Source organism: Orycteropus afer, unplaced genomic scaffold, assembly GCF_000298275.1.
Source record: "Orycteropus afer afer isolate SDZICR_OR568_19922 unplaced genomic scaffold, OryAfe1.0 scaffold00156, whole genome shotgun sequence".
Taxonomy (NCBI): Eukaryota; Metazoa; Chordata; class Mammalia; order Tubulidentata; family Orycteropodidae; genus Orycteropus; species Orycteropus afer.
Genome location: NW_006921743.1, coordinates 6095926 through 6114588, shown reverse-complemented (window position 1 = coordinate 6114588; position 18663 = coordinate 6095926). Strand labels below are relative to the sequence as shown.

General features: G+C 38.1%; 1 protein-coding gene across 1 annotated transcript in view; it reads right to left on the bottom strand.

Moving 5' to 3' along the window:
• SHC3 (SHC adaptor protein 3) overlaps positions 1-18663 on the bottom strand; it is a 623780-nt gene that overhangs the window by 177590 nt on the left and 427527 nt on the right. Inside the window, exon 7 of the mRNA XM_007946331.1 lies at positions 14193-14319. Within this exon, the coding sequence (XP_007944522.1) occupies positions 14193-14319 (127 nt within the window). The remainder of the gene's footprint in view (positions 1-14192; positions 14320-18663) is intronic.

Below are 18663 nucleotides of genomic sequence, written 5' to 3'. Positions count from 1 at the left end.
AATGACATGAGACAAAGTATATGTGAACTGCTGTATGAAAAGTGAATTTACTCTGTAAATCTTCACCCAAATCCTAATAAAAAAAAAAAAAAGAATGGCTGCATAATAGGCATAGATTTCCTTTTGAGGATGATGAAAATGTTTTGGAAATCAACACTAGTGGTGATGGCACAACAATATGAATATATTATATGTCATATTTAAAAGTACACTTTAAAATGGTTAAAATGTTGAATTTTCTTATATAAATCTATCTTAAAAGAAAAAAAAGATCAAATATGAAACTCAGTTGTATTTTTATACATTAATAATGAAAAATTCAAAGACAAAAAACTATTTTTATTCACAGTAGAACCACAAAGAATAAAATATTTAGGAAAACATTTAACAAAGCAAGTACAAGACTTATACAATGAAAAGTAAAAAGAAAAAAAAAAACTAACTTTTCTGCAGTAATAGGCAAGCTGGTCTTTAAATTCTATGGAAATACAAGCAATCCAGCATTGCCAAAGTAATCTTGAAAAAGAACAAAGTTGTAGGACTCCAACTTGCCAATTTCAACTTAATACAAAGCTATGGTAATCAAGACTGTTTGATACTGGCATAAAGACAGATACATAGATCAATGAAATACAACTGAGTCCAGAAATAACTCCATACAATATGATCAACTGATTTCTGATAAGTATGCTAAGACAACTTAATGAGGAAAGAATGGTCTTCTCAATAAATGGTGGTTAGACAACTGGATAGTCATATATAAAAGAATGAAATTGATCCCCTACCTCATATCATATACAAAACTAATTCAAAATAAATGAAAGAAAGATGGAAGAATAGTCAGACAAGTGACACAGACTCTTTTCAACAAAGAAAAGAAAAACCAATTGACAGAGATACAGAAGACAATCTTGGAACCTTGAGCTTTGAAAGGAACTATAAAGTTGATTAGGCACCAACTAGTGGAAAAACCTGAACGAAAACAGTGAGTACAGAGATGATTGGAGCTGCAGACTATCAGCTACTCTGATGAGAACAACAGCCTGAATATTTTCAAGTGGTGTTGGGACCTGAGAATTGACCTAAAGGTCAGTCTCAGTCACCAAGGGCCGCAGGGACAACTGCTCTGGTGGCCTCTGACTAGGAAGGGAAACAGCAAGGAGGGAGACAACCTGAGCTGTGGACTTTCTGCTTTCCGGAGGGTGCAGCCATTTTGAATGTTTACAATTGGCATCCATTTTGGATATTTAAAGTGACTGAGGGTGTAGCCATTTAGAATGTTTACAAGCAGCACCAATTTTGGATATTTAAAGTGACAGAGGGCACAGCCATTTTGAATGTTTACAAGCAGCATCCATTTTGGATATTTAAAGTAACCAAGGGCACAGACATTTTGAATGTTTAGAAGCAGCAGCCATATGGATATTTAAAGTGACCAAGGGAACAGCAATTTTGAATGTTTAAAAGTGGCAACCATTTTGGACTTTAAAGTGACAGGATTCTCATTCAGATTCCAGGGACCTAAAAACAGGCTCTGTTTGCCAGAGTCGGCAAGGTCATACGAGAGGCTGACAACAGTAAAGGAGATAGGTGGTGAGTGCATAAGTGCTGTCAACTAGTGAATAGAGGAGCACAGCACAGTACCTTGCCTATATAGATAACATACAAAGAAAACAAAAATTGTGGGTAAGTCACTCCAACATATAATCACCAATTAAATATAAACACAAAAACATCACAATGCCTTGGAGACAACAGACCATCACAGTCCACACAAAGATGCAAGATAAAGTGGTAGAAACAATGGACCAGGATACAGACCCAAAACACATCCCTGAGGAAGATGCAGAATTGGAACTCCCTGATAAGGAATTCAAAAGAATTATATTTAGGTATCTTTAAAGGATTGAGAGACAGACCAAGGAAAGCACAGACAAAACTCTAGAAGAATTTTGGAAGAAAATGCAAGAACAAAATGACAAAATAAATGAAAAATTAGAAATGATTCTAAATCTACAGATAGAAATCCAGAAGATTAATACTAACTTGTCAGAAATAGATAACACATTGAAAGGGCAAAGGAGTAGAATTGATGCAATGGAAGACAGAATTAATGAGATTGAAGACAAATACCTGAATACTTCTTTGGAAAGGGATCAATCAGAAAAAAGATCAAAACAAAATGAAGAAAGCCTATGGCTCATGTGGGATACCATCAAAAGGAATAACCTACATGTCATTGGAATTGCAGAAAAGGAAGAGAAAAATAAAACCACAGAGAAAATTGTCCAAGATTTGTCAGAGGAGAACTTCCCTGATATGATGAAAGATATGAGAATATATCCATTCAGGAAGTCCAATGAACCCCCCAAAAGGATATACCCCAAAAGAAAAACACCAAGACATATCATCATCAAACTCACCAAAACCAAAGGCAAAGAAAGAATCATAAGAGCAGCTCTGGAAAAACAAAAAGTTACCTTCGAGGGGCAATCAATAAGGCTAAGCTCAGATTTCTCAACAGAAACCATGCAGGTCAGAAGACAGTGGGATGGTATATAAAAAACACTGAAAGAGAAAAATTTCCAACCAAGAGTTATGTACCCAGCAAAATTGTCCCTCAAATATGATGGTGAAATTAGGACATTTCTGGATCAGCAGAAACTAAGGGAATTTGTTAAAACCAGACCAACCTTACAAGAGATGCTAAAGGGAGCCCTTTGGACAGAGAAGCAACAACAACCAACAACTGACCATTAACATACATGATGATATAACCCAGAAACCAACCCAGCTATGGAAGTATCCAAAGTAAACAAGCCTACAAGATTGTAAACAGGGAACCAGAGACACCAACCAACAAATGAGGACAACTACAAACCAAAAAAGGGGGAAAAAATCTGTGTCATTACAGAACTTCTAAATAGTAGGGAAGTCAAGACAACTACAAGATAGAACGGACTGTTCTACACTTGGGGAGAAAACTATAAATCACAGGGTAATCTCAAAGAAAAATGATAATCCTTCTCATCAAAATAAAAAAGAGGACCAGCACAAATATTCAGCAAATACTAAAACAATAACAATGAAGGAAGTGATAACATGATTCATAAACAAAATGAGCTCAGCATAGAAAATTATATGGAACAAAGAAATCGACACAATGAAAAAGCACATGACAAAAATGACAGCAACAAATTCATATTTACTGATAATTACATATCTGGCACGGGACTTATCTCTAAGATTGATGGAAAACTCCAACACTGCAACACCAAAGGAATTAACAATCCAATTGAAAAATGGGCAGAAGACATGAATAGACACTTCACCAAGGAGGGTATTCAGGTGGTCAGCTAATACATGTAAAGATGCTCACAATCATTGGCCATCAGAGAGAAGTAAATTAAAACAACAATGAGATATACTGTCTCACCCCAGCATTGACGGCAAGGTTCAATGAGACAGAAAATAACAAATGCTGGTGGGGATGTGGAGAGACTGGTACTCTCATACATGGCTTGTGTGACTGTGAAGTGACACAAGTGGAATGCAATATGATGATTCCTTAGAAAGTTGGAATTGGAGATGCCATTTGATCCAGCAATCCCATTACTAGGTATATATCCTAGAGAGGTGAGAGCCAGGATAGGAACAGTGCATTCATGCTCATGTTCATCACAGCACTATTTACAATAGCAAAAAGATGGAAACAACCTATGTGCCCATCAGTGGAAGAGTGGATGACCAAACTATGGTACATACACATACTGGAATGCTATGCAGCACTGAAGAATAATGTAGAGTCTGCAAAGCACTGCATAATATGGATGAACTTGGAGGACATTATGCTGAGTAAAATAAGTCAATCACAGAAGGACAAATATAGTATTAGTTTGTTGTTGTGGAGGGTCAAGGAAAGGTTTATATATGGAGGGAAACCTTCTTTGTTGGTTGCCAGGGGTGGGAGGGGAGGGGAGGGAACACTGGGGTGGAAAAAAAGCATAAAAAAAAATAAATGAAAGATCTATCAGAGCTAAAATTATAATACTTTTGGAAAACATAAGTATAAATCATTGTGATTTTGGATTAGACATTGGTTTAGGCATGACGCCAAAAACACAAGCAACCAATGAAAAATAAGGTATATTGAACTTAATCAAAATTAAAAATGTTTGTGCTTCAAAGTACATTATCAAGAAAATGAAAAGATAACTCACATAATGGGGGAAAATATTTGCAAGTTATATATCTAATAAGGTCCTTGGATGGTGCAAACAGTTTTGCACTTGAATACTGATTACACAATTGTTCAAACTGAGATGGTAGCCAAGAAAATTCTATGGAGCAGTTTTACTCTGTAACACATGGGGTCGTCATGAGTCTGAATCACATTAAAGGCAACTGCTTTGGGTTTGATGTATCCAATGAAGTACAATATCCAGAATATATAAAGCTCTTCAACTCAACAATCAAAATATAAATAATTTAATTTTTTAAAAAATAGGCAAAGAATTTGAGCAGACATTTCTCAAGAGAAGATATACAAATAGTGAAAAATCACATTAAAAGGTGTTCAACAATATTAGTCACTGGGGAAATGCAAATCAAAACTATAATGAGATATCACTCTATAGTCACTATCACGGTTATAAAAAGAAGAGGATGGAAAATAACAAGTGTTAGTGAAGATGTGGGGAAATTGGAACTCTCATACATTGCTGGTGAAATTGTAAATTGATACTGCTACTTTGGAAAATAGTCTGGCAGTTTCTCAAAAATTTAAGCATAGTGTTACCATATGACTCAGCAATCCTACTGCTGGTTATTTTCAATAGTAAGTTCTATTTCTTGAATTTTCAGTTCAAGAGAATTGAAACATATGTCCACACAAAAACTTGTACACCAATCTTCATAGCAGCATTACACATAGAAGCTAAAGAAAACAACCCAGATGTTTATCAACTAGTGAATTAGGGAATGGATAAACAAATGTGATATACCCTTACTATGGAATATTACTCATCCCTAAAGAGAACAAAAGGATACCTAGTGGTGCAATAGTTAAGCTCTCAGTGGCTAACGGAAAGGTTGGCAACTCAAACCCACCAATGGCCCCAAGGGATAAAAGATCTGATGACCTGCTCCCATGAAGATTATAGCGTAGGAAACTTTGTGGAGCAGTTATACTCTGTTTTATAGGGTTGCCATGAGTTGGAATTGACTTGATGGCACAAACAACAAAGAGAACAAAGTTCTGATACATCCTACAACATTGACAAACTTTGAAAAAATGCTCAGTGACAGAAGCCAGACACAGAAGGCAAATACACAAAGACAAAATGGAAATTACTGGTTCCTGGGGAAGAAGGTAGAGAAAGGGGAGTGACTGCAAAAAGGTACCGGGTTTCATTTGAGTGCGACAAAATGTTCTAGAATTTGTGGTTATGGTTGCACAACCTTTGAATATACTAAAAACCACTGAACTGTACACTTTGAAGCAGTGAATTTTATCATAAAAATTATATCTCAATGAAAAAATGATAAAAGGAGAATTTTAGCTAAATTTGATTTGCTTTTCATTGTCTTCTATAATTTTGGTTGAAATGCCATTGAATTTATGCTGCATTTCCTTCCAAGGAAACAATCAGCCTATATTTAAAAAAAAAAAAAAAAAAAGAAACACTCATTCACTTAAAAGTACTATTTTTCATTTTCAGTTGAATATGGAAAATGAATCTCATCACAGAGATTTCCTAATTATTAACACAATAACACAAGATAAAAAAAAAATCCACAAATAAGTAAATTTATACTCACAAGCAGTAAAAGGAGAGGAAAAGGGAAACCTTACATCACCCACATTGACCAATGAATGACCACAGCCTGATCAACCGTAACTTTGCCACACTCCCTCTTCCCCTCATGGTTCCTGACCTCTACTCCAAGAAATGTGGGCAAAGAAACTGAATCAACTAAATCCTAATACCTCCAACTAATGGCCTGAGTGAATGAATAGAAATATCAAGGACAACTCTTCACAAATAGAAATTCCTCTGTATAACATCTCAGGAGAAAAGCCTGCCAACCCCTTACCCCTACAATCCATGTCTTCAGAGAATGGGGTAGGGGAGTGGGAGGAGGGAGCACTTGGCTGTTTCACCTCAGACCAGCTCTTGAGGAGCCAGGTGGAGCAAGCCTGGAACTCAGAAAGAGTTAGTCCCAGGGAGTGTCCATGCTTGCCTTTGTTCACAGGCCCTTCTCATTGGACACCACAGCAGCAATCAGATAAGGTAAGATAGTTGTGGAAGAATTCACCTACAATATTAAGCCAGAGGCAGGTCCCCTTGTCCCTGCTCTGCTTTAAAAATTTTATGCTAATACTTACATTTGAAGTCAAGGGTTTTCTCTGTAGATAAGATTCTGACTACATATATATCATTTTTTTCCCCTAAAATCCTCCAAATTTTATTATATAGAAACATACTCAGAGATTCACAACTAAAGTATATTGCCAGAGAAGCATGGTAGTTCAATAAACTCTCCACACACACTTCTGTGCATATTAATAGTATTTGTTTTACTTTCAAGCAACATTTCAAAAATACAAAAAAAGCAGAGTAATTAATATAAAGGATTCACTACTGAGAATAAACAAGTGTTAAATTGTGCTGTACTTTCCCCCTTGTTTTTTTTTTAAGAAATAAAATTCATCACATTTACTTTGGATGGAGAAATAGATATGTGATGTTGTTGTTGTTAGGTGCCCTTGACTCATTTCTGACTCATAGCAATACTATGCATGGCAGAATGAAACACCCCTTGACCCCACGCCAGCTCCATAATCTTTGCTATACTTGAGCCCATCATTGCAGCCACCATGTCAATACATCTCATTGAAGGCCTTCCCCTCTTTTGTCTACCCTTCACCTTACCAAGCATGACATCCTTCTCCAGGAAATGGTCCCTTCTCACAACATGACCAAAGTAGATGAGATGAAGTCTGGCCATTTTCACTTCCAAGGAGCATTTTGGTTGCACTTCCTCCAGGACAGATCTGTTAGTTCTTTTAGCAGTCCATGGTACTTTCAGCATTCTTCGCCAGCAACACAACTCAAATGCATCAACTCCTCGGTCTTCCTTATCCATTGTCCAGCTCTTACATGCATAGGAGGTAAATGAAAATACCAAGGCTTATGTCAAGCACACCTTAGTCCTCAAGGAGACATCTTTGCTTTTCAGCACTTGAAAGAGGTCCTTTGCAGCTGACTTCCCCAGTCATGTCCTCTAATGTCCTGACTGCTGCTTCCATTGGTGTTGACTGTAGAACCAAGCAATGTGAATTCTTTGACAACCTCAATCTTTTCCCCATTTATCATGATGCTGTGTATAGGTCCACTTGTGAGGATTTTTGTTTTCTTTATATTGAGATGTAAGCCAGACTGCAGACTGTGTTCCTCAATCTTCATCAGTAAATGCTTCAAGTCATCCTCACCTTCAGCAAGCAAAGTTGTGTTGTCAGCGTATAGCAGGTTGTTAATAATTCTTCCTCCAATCTTGATTTCACATTCTTCATATAGTCCAGCTTCTCAGATTATTTGCTCAGCACAAAGATTGAATAAGTATGAGGAAAGGATACAACCCAGATGCACTCCCTTCTTGATTTTAAACCATGCAGTGTCCCCTTGTTCTGTTTGAACGACAGCCCTCTGATCAATGTACTGGTTCCTCATGAGTATGATTAAGTGTTCTTGAATTCTCATTCTTCTCAATGTTATCCACAATTTGTTATGATCCACACAATCAAATGCCTTTGCATAGTCAATAAAACACAAGTAAACATCTTTCTGGTAATGTTTGCCTTGAGCCAAGATCCATCTGAGCAGCTATGATATCCCTTGTTCCACATCTTCTTCTGAATCCAGCTTGCATTTCTGGAAGTTCTCTATCAATATACTGCTGCAACTGTATTTGAATTATCTTCAGTAAGATCTTACTTGCGTGCAATATTAATGATACTGTTCTATAATTTCCACATTCTGTGGGATCAACTTTCTTTGGAATGGGTACAAATATGGATCTCTTCCAGTCAGTTGGCTAGGTAGCTGTCTTCCAAATCTTTTGGCATAACCAAGTGAGTGCCTTTAGTGGGGCATCCATTTGTTGAAATATCTCAGTGGGTATTCCATCAATTCTTGGAGCCTTGTTCTTCGCCAGTTCCTTCACTGCAGCTTTGACTTCCTCCTTCAGTACCATTGTTTCTTGATCATATGCCACCTCCTGAAATGGATGAAGATCGACCAGTTCTTTTTGGTACAGTGACTCTGCATATTCCCTCCACCTTCTTTTGATGTTTCCTGCATCATCCAGTATTTTGTCCATAGAATCTTTCGATATTGCAACTCAAGGCTTAAATTTTTTTTCTCATTTCTTTCAGCCTGAGAAATGCCAAGCATGTTCTTCCCTTTTGTTTTTCTAACTCCAAGTCTTTGCACATTTCATTATAGTAATTTGCTTTGTCTTCTAGAGCTGCTCTTTGAAATCTTATGTTCAACTCTTTTATCTTGCCATTTCTTCCACTTGCTTTAGCTACTCTCCCCTGGAGGGCAAGTTTCAGAGTCTCTTCTGTCATCCATTTTGGTCTTCTCTTCTTTTCCCATCTTTTTAGTGACCTCTTTCTTTATTCATGGATGATGTTCTTGATGTCATCCCACAATTCTTCTGGGTTTTGGTCATTGGTGTTCAATGCATCAAATCTATTCTTTAGATGGTCTCTAAATTCAGGGGGGATATATTCAAGAACATATGTTGGCTCTCTTGGACTAGCATATGAGCAGTTTTGCACTAGCATATGAGCAGTTTGCACTAGCATATGAGCAGTTGATGGTTTGTTCCACAATCAATTCCTGGCCTGGTTTTAGCTGAAAATATTGAGCTTTTCCATCACCTCTTGTCACAGATATAGTCAATTGGATTCCTGTGTCTTCCATCTGTTGAAGTCCATGTGTACAGTCACTATTTGCATTGTTGAAAAAGGCATTTACAATGAATAAGTCATTGGTCTTGAAAAATTCTACCATGAAATTTCCAGCATTATTTCTGTCACCAAGGCCAAATTTTTCAACTATGGGTGATTCTTCTTTGTTTCCAACTTTTGAATTCTAGCCACCAGTGATAATTAACATATCCTAATTGCATGTTCAGTGAATTTCAGACTGCAGAAGTTGATAAAAATCTTCAATTTCATCATCTCTGCCTTTGGTGGTTAGTGCATAAATTTGAATAATAGTCATATTAACTGGTCTTCCTTGTAGGTGTATGGATATTATCCTATCACTGACAGCATTATACTTCAGGACAGATCTTGAAACATCCTTTGTGATGATGACTGTCACATCATTCCTGTTCAAATTTTCATTCCTGGCATAGTAGATCATATGGTTGTCTGATTCAAAATGGCCAAAACCAGTCCATTTCAGCTCACTAATGCCTAGGAGCTCTGGTAGCATAGTGGCTAAAGCACTTGACTGCTAACCAGAAGGCTGGCGGTTCAAACCCACCAGCCACTCCTCGGAAGAAAGGTTGGGCAATCCTACTTCCGTAGTGATACTGACTCGGAAACCCAAGGAGGGGTCGCTATGAGTTGGGGCCGACTCCACGGCACATAACAACAACAACAATGCCTAGGATATCAATCTTTATGTGTTCCATTTGATTTTTGACAACTTCCAATTTTCCTAGATTCATACTTCATACATTGCATATTCCGATGATTAATGGATTTCTGCGGCTGTTTCTCCTCAATTTGAGTTGTGCCACATCAGCAAATGGAGGTCTCAAATCTTGACCTTATCAATATCAGTAAGGCTGGTTTTACTCTGATGATGCAGCTCTTTTCCAGAAGTATTTTGAGAACCTTCTGACCTAAGTGGCTCATCCTCCTGCTCTGTATTGGACCATGTTTCCAATATTCATAAAGTTCAATATTCCAATATTTCATAAAGTTGCACAGTAATGCAACAGACAATGTTTCTCTGCTATTCATAAGGTTTTCCCTGGCCAATTCTTTGAGAAGTAGATGGCTTCTTCCTTCTTCCTAGTCTGTCTCAGTCTGCAAACCCACTGAAACCTGTGCACCATGTGCACCCTGCTGGGTTTGAAACACCACTGGCACAGGCTCAAGCCTCACAGCAACATGTCACCCTATTAGGACAAACTGACAGAAAAGTTTGTCTCCCTTAGCTGTTTGAAACCTCTCCAACCTCCCCTACCTGGATCCCTGACACTGCCTCCTCACTCTGTCCCTGCCCCCCTGGCCTTTTTCTCTCCTTTCTCCCACTTTCCTGCCTTTCTGCTTGTGGGGTGTGGCCTGGATTCCCTCCCCTTACTTGGATCCCTGCCATAGACTCCTTGCTCTGTGCTGGTCCCCATGGTCTTTTTCTCTGCTTTCCCACCTTGTTGCTTATGGGGCATTGCCTGGGTTCCCTCCCCTTACCTGGATATGGCAATAACTTGTATACCAATAAAAAGTTGAATTGTCAAAAAAAGAAAAAATAGTAAAACTAAGACTGGTCTCAAATTCTATGGTGAAAGAGGCACTCATGTGCTTTGGTGTGCATGGGTAGATTGGTCCAACCACTCTGTAGATCATTGGGCAGCAGTTGAGGATGTTAAAGACCTGTCCTCTCTATACTGCCTGAGATTGCACTTCCAGAGGAACTTCAGCAAGAACGACCAGGAAGATGTGCACAAGAATGCTCACTGCAGCAGAATGTAGTTAGAAAGTGGTAATGACCAAAATGTTCCTTGTTAAGAGAATGGGAAGATAAACTTTATTTTTCATATAATGGGAAAAAGGTAACAAGAATCCAATAGTGTTCATGTACCCAAGATAAATCTCAAAATTCTTAAATGGAGTAAAAAAGAGCAAGTTCCAAAAGGATATGAACTTTTGGCTGCCAATGATCTACAGAGTGGTTGGACCAATTTACCCACCCACATCAAGGCACATGAGTGCCTCTTTCACCATAGAATTTGAAACCAGTTTTATCAGTTTTACTATTTTTATTTTACAATTCAACATTTTACAGACAACTTATTGACAGCCATTACAATAAACAACTGTACAACCCTTGAGTGAGTGTGTCTCAGATGGCCAGAAGTGATTTCCATCACCATTTACCCCCACACACACATACTTTCTCTTCCATTCCCCCTTTCCCATAACCACTAATAAACGTTGGTGTCTGTACATTTGCCTTTTCTTATAAATGAGGTCATATATTTGTCCTTTTGTGATTTATTTCATTCAGCATAATGTTTTCCAGCTCCATCCATATTGTAGCATGTGACTAGACTTCATTTATCCTATTGGCTGAGTAGTAGTCCATGGTATGCATTCCCACATTTTGTTTACACACTCATTTGTTAATGGACATTTAGGTTGTTTCTATCTTTTGGCTGTTACAAATAGTGCCACAATGAACACTGCTATACAATTCTGTTTGAGTCTCAGCTTTCAAGTCTTTTGTATTTATACCAAGGAATAGAATTGCTGGGTCATAAGATAGCTCTACTTTTAGTTTTTTGAGGAACTACCACACTATCTTCCACAACAGTTGTACCATTTTGCATTCCCACCAGCTATGGTGGGGATTTCTAATTTCCCCATATCCTTGCCAACATTAGTTATTTCCTGTTTTTCTTTTAGATCTTAGTCATCCTCTCACTAAACTCACTGCCATCAGTTGATTCCGATTCAGAGCAAACTCCACAGGGTTTCTGAGGTTGTAAATCTTTACAGAAGTAGATTGTTTCATCTTCTTTCTGTGGAGCCTACTGAGACCTACTGAGTCAGAAACTCAGGCGGGGTCCCTGCAAAGTGTGGTTTTACAAACCTGCTGAAGATCTGAGGCACACACACTCAAGTGTAAGATCTGCTGGTCTACACTCAAGTATAAGATCTACTGGTCTAGATACTATGAGTCAGAATTTATTCAAGGCAATGAACAATAGATACTGGTAAAGGTAAACTTTTTTTTTTTTTCATGTATATTAAGCCATTCAGTTCTCTTCTTCTGCAGATTAGCTACATGTCTTTACCCATAGTCAATTTATGTGCTCTCTTTTTTTCTTTGATCTTTGCCAAACCTATTTGTTGGGAATTTTAAATAACCAGATTTTGGTTTCATTGACCCTGATTTATTATCTCATTGATTTCAGCCTTTACTAGTCCTTTTTCCTCCTTTTAGTTTACTCTTTTTTTTTTCCCCCAGACACTTAGTTCATTAATATTTCATGTTTTTCTTTTACAATATATGTATTTAGAAGTACAAGTTTTTCTCTAAGTCCTACTTTAGCTGCTCCTCCCATTTCATTATACTTCAATTCTACATGATGACTTAATTCCATTATGATTTCTTCTTGAGTTATTAAATATTTAGAAATGTGATTTTAAATTGTCAAGTACATGGATAGTTTTGTTTTCTTACTGCTTTGACTTTCATATATATTTTGCTGTGGTCTGTGGGACACAGAGTCACTAATCCCTGCTGAGACATTGCTGTGCCTACAACAAGGTTAGTTTTAACACATACTTCAAACTTCCAAGGTACAGCATCCTACAGTTGTTCATTAAACCAGGTGGTCTCACTATGCTGTTAAATTCTCCTGTGCCCTTAAGATCACTTGGGTTGTTCTACTGTTTTTCCCTTTAACACACCTCTGTGTGTTAAAATTCTCCTCTAAGATTTTAGGTTTCCAGTTCCCCTTGAAATTCTCTCAATTTATATTTTTGAATTTATGTTATAAAGACCTTGTTGTTGTTGTTATGTGCCGTCGAGTCGGCCCCAATTCATAGCGACCCCTCCTTGGATCCGAGGCGGTAACACTACAGAAGTAGGATTGCCCAACCTTCTTTCCAAAGAGTGGCTGGTGGATTTGAACCACCAGCCTTCTGGTTAGCAGTCAAGTGCCTTAGGCACTATGCTACCAGAGCTCCTATAAAGACCTTACGTTCTTAACTATGTGTTTGTAGTGAAGTGTTCCTTTTCCTATTTTCATTGTTTTGTCTGATATTAGTATATAGTTCTATCATCTCTCCGTAGAAACCCCATGTGTTACAGACTAGAATTGCTTCATAGGGTTTTCTTGTCATCTTTACAGAAAGAGATCACTACATCTTTATTCTATGATGCTGTTGGGTGGGTTAGAACCACCAAGCTTTGTGTAAATAGTTGAGGGGAGACATAGAGTCCTTGAGTGAGAATTGACTCACCAGCAGTGGGTTTGGCTTTTTCTTTCATCACTTCTCCTGAGGTATATGTTTTTCTCATCCTTTTATTTTGTTGAATTTTTGCATGTATTTTGCAAAAATACATACACAGATAGATAGATATCTTAAACTGTGTGTTATGTTTTATTTAACTTCCCAGGACTCTCTCCTCCTAGACCCTGGTAGTCAATAATCCTCATATTTCATATAAGTAGAATCAGAGTATTTGTTCTTTTGTGTCAAGCTTTATATATATAAATGTGTGTGTGTATGTGTGTGTATATACATATATACCCATATATATATACACAATCCAATATGAAAATATTCTTTAACAGTCAGGTTTGATCTATTTATATCTTTTATAATGCCTTGTTCTGTTTTGTGACACTCACAAAAGTAAGACAAATCTAAGGGAGAAATGATGCTGATCATTTTTCTTGTGCTGGTACCAAGCACATGGCTTTCCAGAAGGAGCCTCTTGTATCAGGATTTTGGCTAATTGTGACAACCAGAACAACGGAACATGTAGAACCTGTGATGATAGAGACCCAGTGAGGTGACATATGGAAACATAAGATAGCTGCAGAGGAAACAGAACAGAAAATAATATTATAATAAAATAGCTTTCTTGTCACCTTGGCTACTGTCACCATAGTTTCAATGTTAAAAAAAAAAATACATTTTTTTTTTCCTCAAGATTTAAAGCATCGTCTTTTGTTTTTTTGTACCACATCTTATTCAGGTGTCCATAAGCCCAAGAAGCCTCCTGTTAAACCACAGCATGAAGATGAATCTTGTCTCTACAGACCACACCAGACGGGTTATTTTTGTGGTTTTCTCCTTTTGAGTATTTTTAAGAGGAAAGATCACACACCAAGAAAGAAAATTTTGCAAACTGTGCCTCAGCATTACTCACCGATCCTGAAAGGCAGGTATCTTGGAAGGACACTGTAAATATTGCTTAAACCGAAGCTCAAAGGCTTGTCCAATGGAGCTGATGACATCCTGGGCCAGCCCACCACAACATTCCAGTATGTGACAAGCTGTGAGAACAAGGGACACAAGGCCCATTAGAGACCCACATTGATGATACCTGGTCCTCCTACAAAGACCTTCTTGAGGAAGGATGGAGGGACCAAAAGAATTTGTCATTCATGATGTCTTAACTATCTATCTTTAAGCTCATCTTGGGGGGGGGACCCCACAACAATCAAGTTTCACTTGTTGTTGTTGTTCTGTGCCGTCAAGTCGGCCCTGACTCATAGCAACCCCTCCTTGGGTTTCCGAGTCAGTATCACTACGGAAGTAGGATTGCCCAACCTTCCTTCTGACAAGTTTCACTATAGGGATTTATTCCCTTAACAACCTGTTCTCTCTGAACTATAGTTTATATTATCAAATAAAATATTAAAATTTTAAGTTCAATGTGATCACTTTTCAATTTCTTTTGTGTCTATAAAATATCAATTCTCAATTATTAGGAAAAATCTTTTTAGCAGGAAACCTAGGCACAAGAGAAAAATTCATTTTAATACTAACCTAAGGCCCCAATCTAGGAGCTCTGGTAGTGCAGTGCTTAAGGCACTTGACTGCTAACCAGAAGGCTGACAGTTCAAACCCACCAGCCAATCCTTGGAAGGAAGGTTGGGCAATCTACTTCCATAGTGATACTGCCTCGGAAACCCAAGGAGGGGTTGCTATGAGTCGGGTCCGACTCAACGGCACATAACAACAACAACAAGGCCTCAATCACCTTAAAAAATTGACTTAAATTGACTTTTGTTAAGTAAATTTTGATCTAGTCAATGGAATAAGTGCAAAATTTTAACTGACATCTTAGTGGTAGTAAAATATTGATCATAACATGAGGCAATTTGAAAATATAAGAACAGCAACCTTTTAAGATGAATTTGGGGGATATTCATTCATCAGTCATTACCATCCCAGCAGCATGCCACTTGCATTTAAATAAGTTTGAGACTGATATTCATATAGATAGTCTGACAAGGACAAAGACACTATCGTGGGGGGGGTTGGTGAGGTCATCCACATAAGGTGAAAGAAGGCTATCAGGGAACAGAGAACCCAATGAGAAAGGAATATGAAAAGATCTTCACCTACTCCAAAAAATCATTCATGGCATCCCAATGAAAGAATCTCCCCCCTCTTCCCTGTGCCACTCCCAAAGAGCCCACAGGACTTGTCCTCATGACCGGTGGAAGGTGATTTTATTATAAAAATTTTCCCTGGGAAAATAATGAATGCACATGTCACACTCCACCTTTCTTCTCATAGTGGTCATACTATAATTATATTTCAACAAGGTTTTTCTCCTGGGACTCTTTTCATCCCAGGCAGTGAGGAATCTGTAGCAGGAGTTTGTTCCACACTGAAGACAGCTTCAGGGCCTTAAGTCCTAAGACTCCTTCACCTCCAGGCTCAGGTAGACACCAGGAAAAATATTTCCCTGGGAGATCCAGTGTAAGTGTGTTGTGACCTTCAGATAGCAATGCAATCCCTTGGACACACTGGTTCTATTTTCAGGTATGGTCAAAAAGTTTTAAATGAGAATACAGTTGTACTGGCTGGTATTGGTATAACTGGAGCCACAATCTGGGGTCCTCACAAAGCAAACCAACATTAAACACTTGTTACAGTTGCACAGGTTGTTAACTGGTTTGAATGGACATATCTTTCAAGCAAATAGGAAGTGGAAGTTGAAGCTTGAGTGAAGGGAAGCCAGAAAGAGGCATTGTTCCCTTGATTTGTTCCTCTTGTTTCTAACCAAACTGGTCTGGTCCTCCCCATCTTGCTTCTCTGTGTCTCCTCCCTCTCTAGCACTATCTGAGGGAATGGGTGGCTCAGGACTTTGGAAAGCCAGAATAAAGACTAGGAAAGGTTCAAAAAGTGTGTAGCATATTTTTCTTTTAAAAGGAAAAGTGGTAACCTAATATTTTAACTTTATAAGGTTTTCCGTGGCCAATTTTTCAGCAGTACACTGCCACATCTTTCTTTCTAGTCTATCTTAGTCTAGAGGTTCTGCTGAAACATGTCCATCATGGATGACCTTGCTTATATTTGAAATAATGATGGCATAGCTTCCAGCATCACAGCAAAACACAAGTCACCACAGTATGACAAAATGACAGACAAGTAGACTGACAACTTCAAACTTTTCTCCATTTATCATGATGGTTCTTATTGGTCCAGTTGTGTCTTCTTTACACTTCAACATGAAGAAAATAAAATTCCTCACAACTGGGCCAATAAATAACATCATGAAAAATGGAGAAAAGATTGAAGTTGTCAAGGATTTCATTTTTCTTGCTTCCACAATAAACACCTGTGGAAGCAGAAGTCAAAAAATCAGATGTTGTATTGCACTGGGTGAATTTTCTGTCAAAAACTTCTTCAAAATATTAAAGAGTAGAGATGTCACTTTGAAGACTAAGATGAACCTGTCCTAATCCATGGTATTTTCAATACATGTTAAAGGTGGAAAATGAATAAGCAAGACATAAGGCATTTGACTGCTAACTAGAAGACTGGTGGTTCAAACTCACCAGCCACTCCTCGGAAAAAAGATGGGGCAATTTATTTCCATAGTGATACTGCCTCAGAAACTGAAGGAGGGGTCACTATGAGTCGGATTCAACTCAACAGCAGTGAGTTTAGTTTTTTTGAATAAGAATTTATGCATTCAAAATATATAAAGGTATAGAAGAGTCCATGACCACTATGATAACATTAGGAAAAGGAAAGACACTGAATAGTGCACATTAGAGAGAGATGACAGATGCTAATACCAACCAGTATATCCACAATACTACATTACCATTAACACCAGGCTACAAATAAACATATAAATATCTGAGAAGATCAGATGGGGGTCAGTGAATAGGAGTATACTCTAGACCAAGGATAGATTCAGCAGAGGCTAATCTTACACAGATACCAGTGATACAAAATACCTGCAAACCTTACAGAAACAACAGAAGACAGACATAGAGCAATCCCTCACAGACACCCAGATACTGTGGGAGAGATATCCAATGGATCTACTAACTCAGGACCATAGTACTGGGGGACACCAGACTCAATTGGCACAACAAAATACATAAAAGTCTTATTTCTCATCCTACATTGGTGAGTGAAGACTGGGGTCTTAAAAGTTTTCAAGCAGCCATGTAAGGTGAAGAAGAGTTAAAAAAAAAAAAAAAAAGGCACTTGGAAGCAATAAGCCCTACGATACGATAGCCCTCGAGACCAGAAGAACTAGATGGTGCCTGGCTATAAACACCAACCATACAGGAAAGGATCAAATCTGGAGATCTTAGATACAGTGGGAGGGAAAAAAGTGGAACAAAATAAAAAAACTCAATAATGGCCAGAATTACTGGTCAGATGGAATCTGGTGATATCCCCAGTACTATGACCCTGGGATACATTCTGGGCCTAGTATAAAACTCACTCCCAGGGGCTGGCTCTCAGACCAATAGTAAACAAGATGTACATGCAGACCACTCGATTCAAGGGGACACAGCCACATACTCTATGGAAATACATCCCTTGTAGCAATCGACCAGGGTCACCTGAGGGGCAACATTCACATGGAGGAAATGCAGGACACAGAGGAGTAAAAAAAAAAAAGAAAAGAATTATGCATTTGAATTGTGGTATTGGTGAAGAATACTGAAGATATCACAGATTTACAGAAGAGTGAACAAATCTGTCTTGGAAGAAGTATACCCAGAATCCTTCTTAGAAGTGAGAATGGTTAGACTTCATTTCACCTATTTTGGTCCTGTTCTCAGAAAGGACCATTCCCTGGAGAAGAGTATCATGCTTTATAAAGTATGAAAAACAGGATGAGCAGAAAAAAGTGGAAGACTCTAAATGAGATGGACTGACACAAGGGCTGCAAAGATGGGCTCAAGCATAGCAATGATTGTGAGGATAGCATAGGACCGGGTGGTGCTTCATTCTGTTGTACATGGGATCAACATGATTCAGAACTGACTTGATGGCCTCTAACAACATCAACACAATAATGATTTAAAGAAGTTCTTGGGTGAGGCAAACAGTTAAAGCACTCAACAACTAACCAAAAGTGTCCACCTAGAGGCACTTGGGAAGAAATTCTTGGTGCCTACTTCTGAAAAACAAACATCCATTGAGAATCCCATTGAGCACATTTCTACTGTGATGCACGTGGAGTAAGAAAGAGTTGGTGCTGACACAATAATAGCAAGTGTTTTTTTTTTTTTTTTTTTTTTTAAATTTGGTCATGGAGGGCAAGATGGCGGACTAGGCAGAAGGATTGCACAGACCCTCTTCACCAAAGAAAAGGGAAACCAATTAACACAGACACAGAAGATAATCTTGGA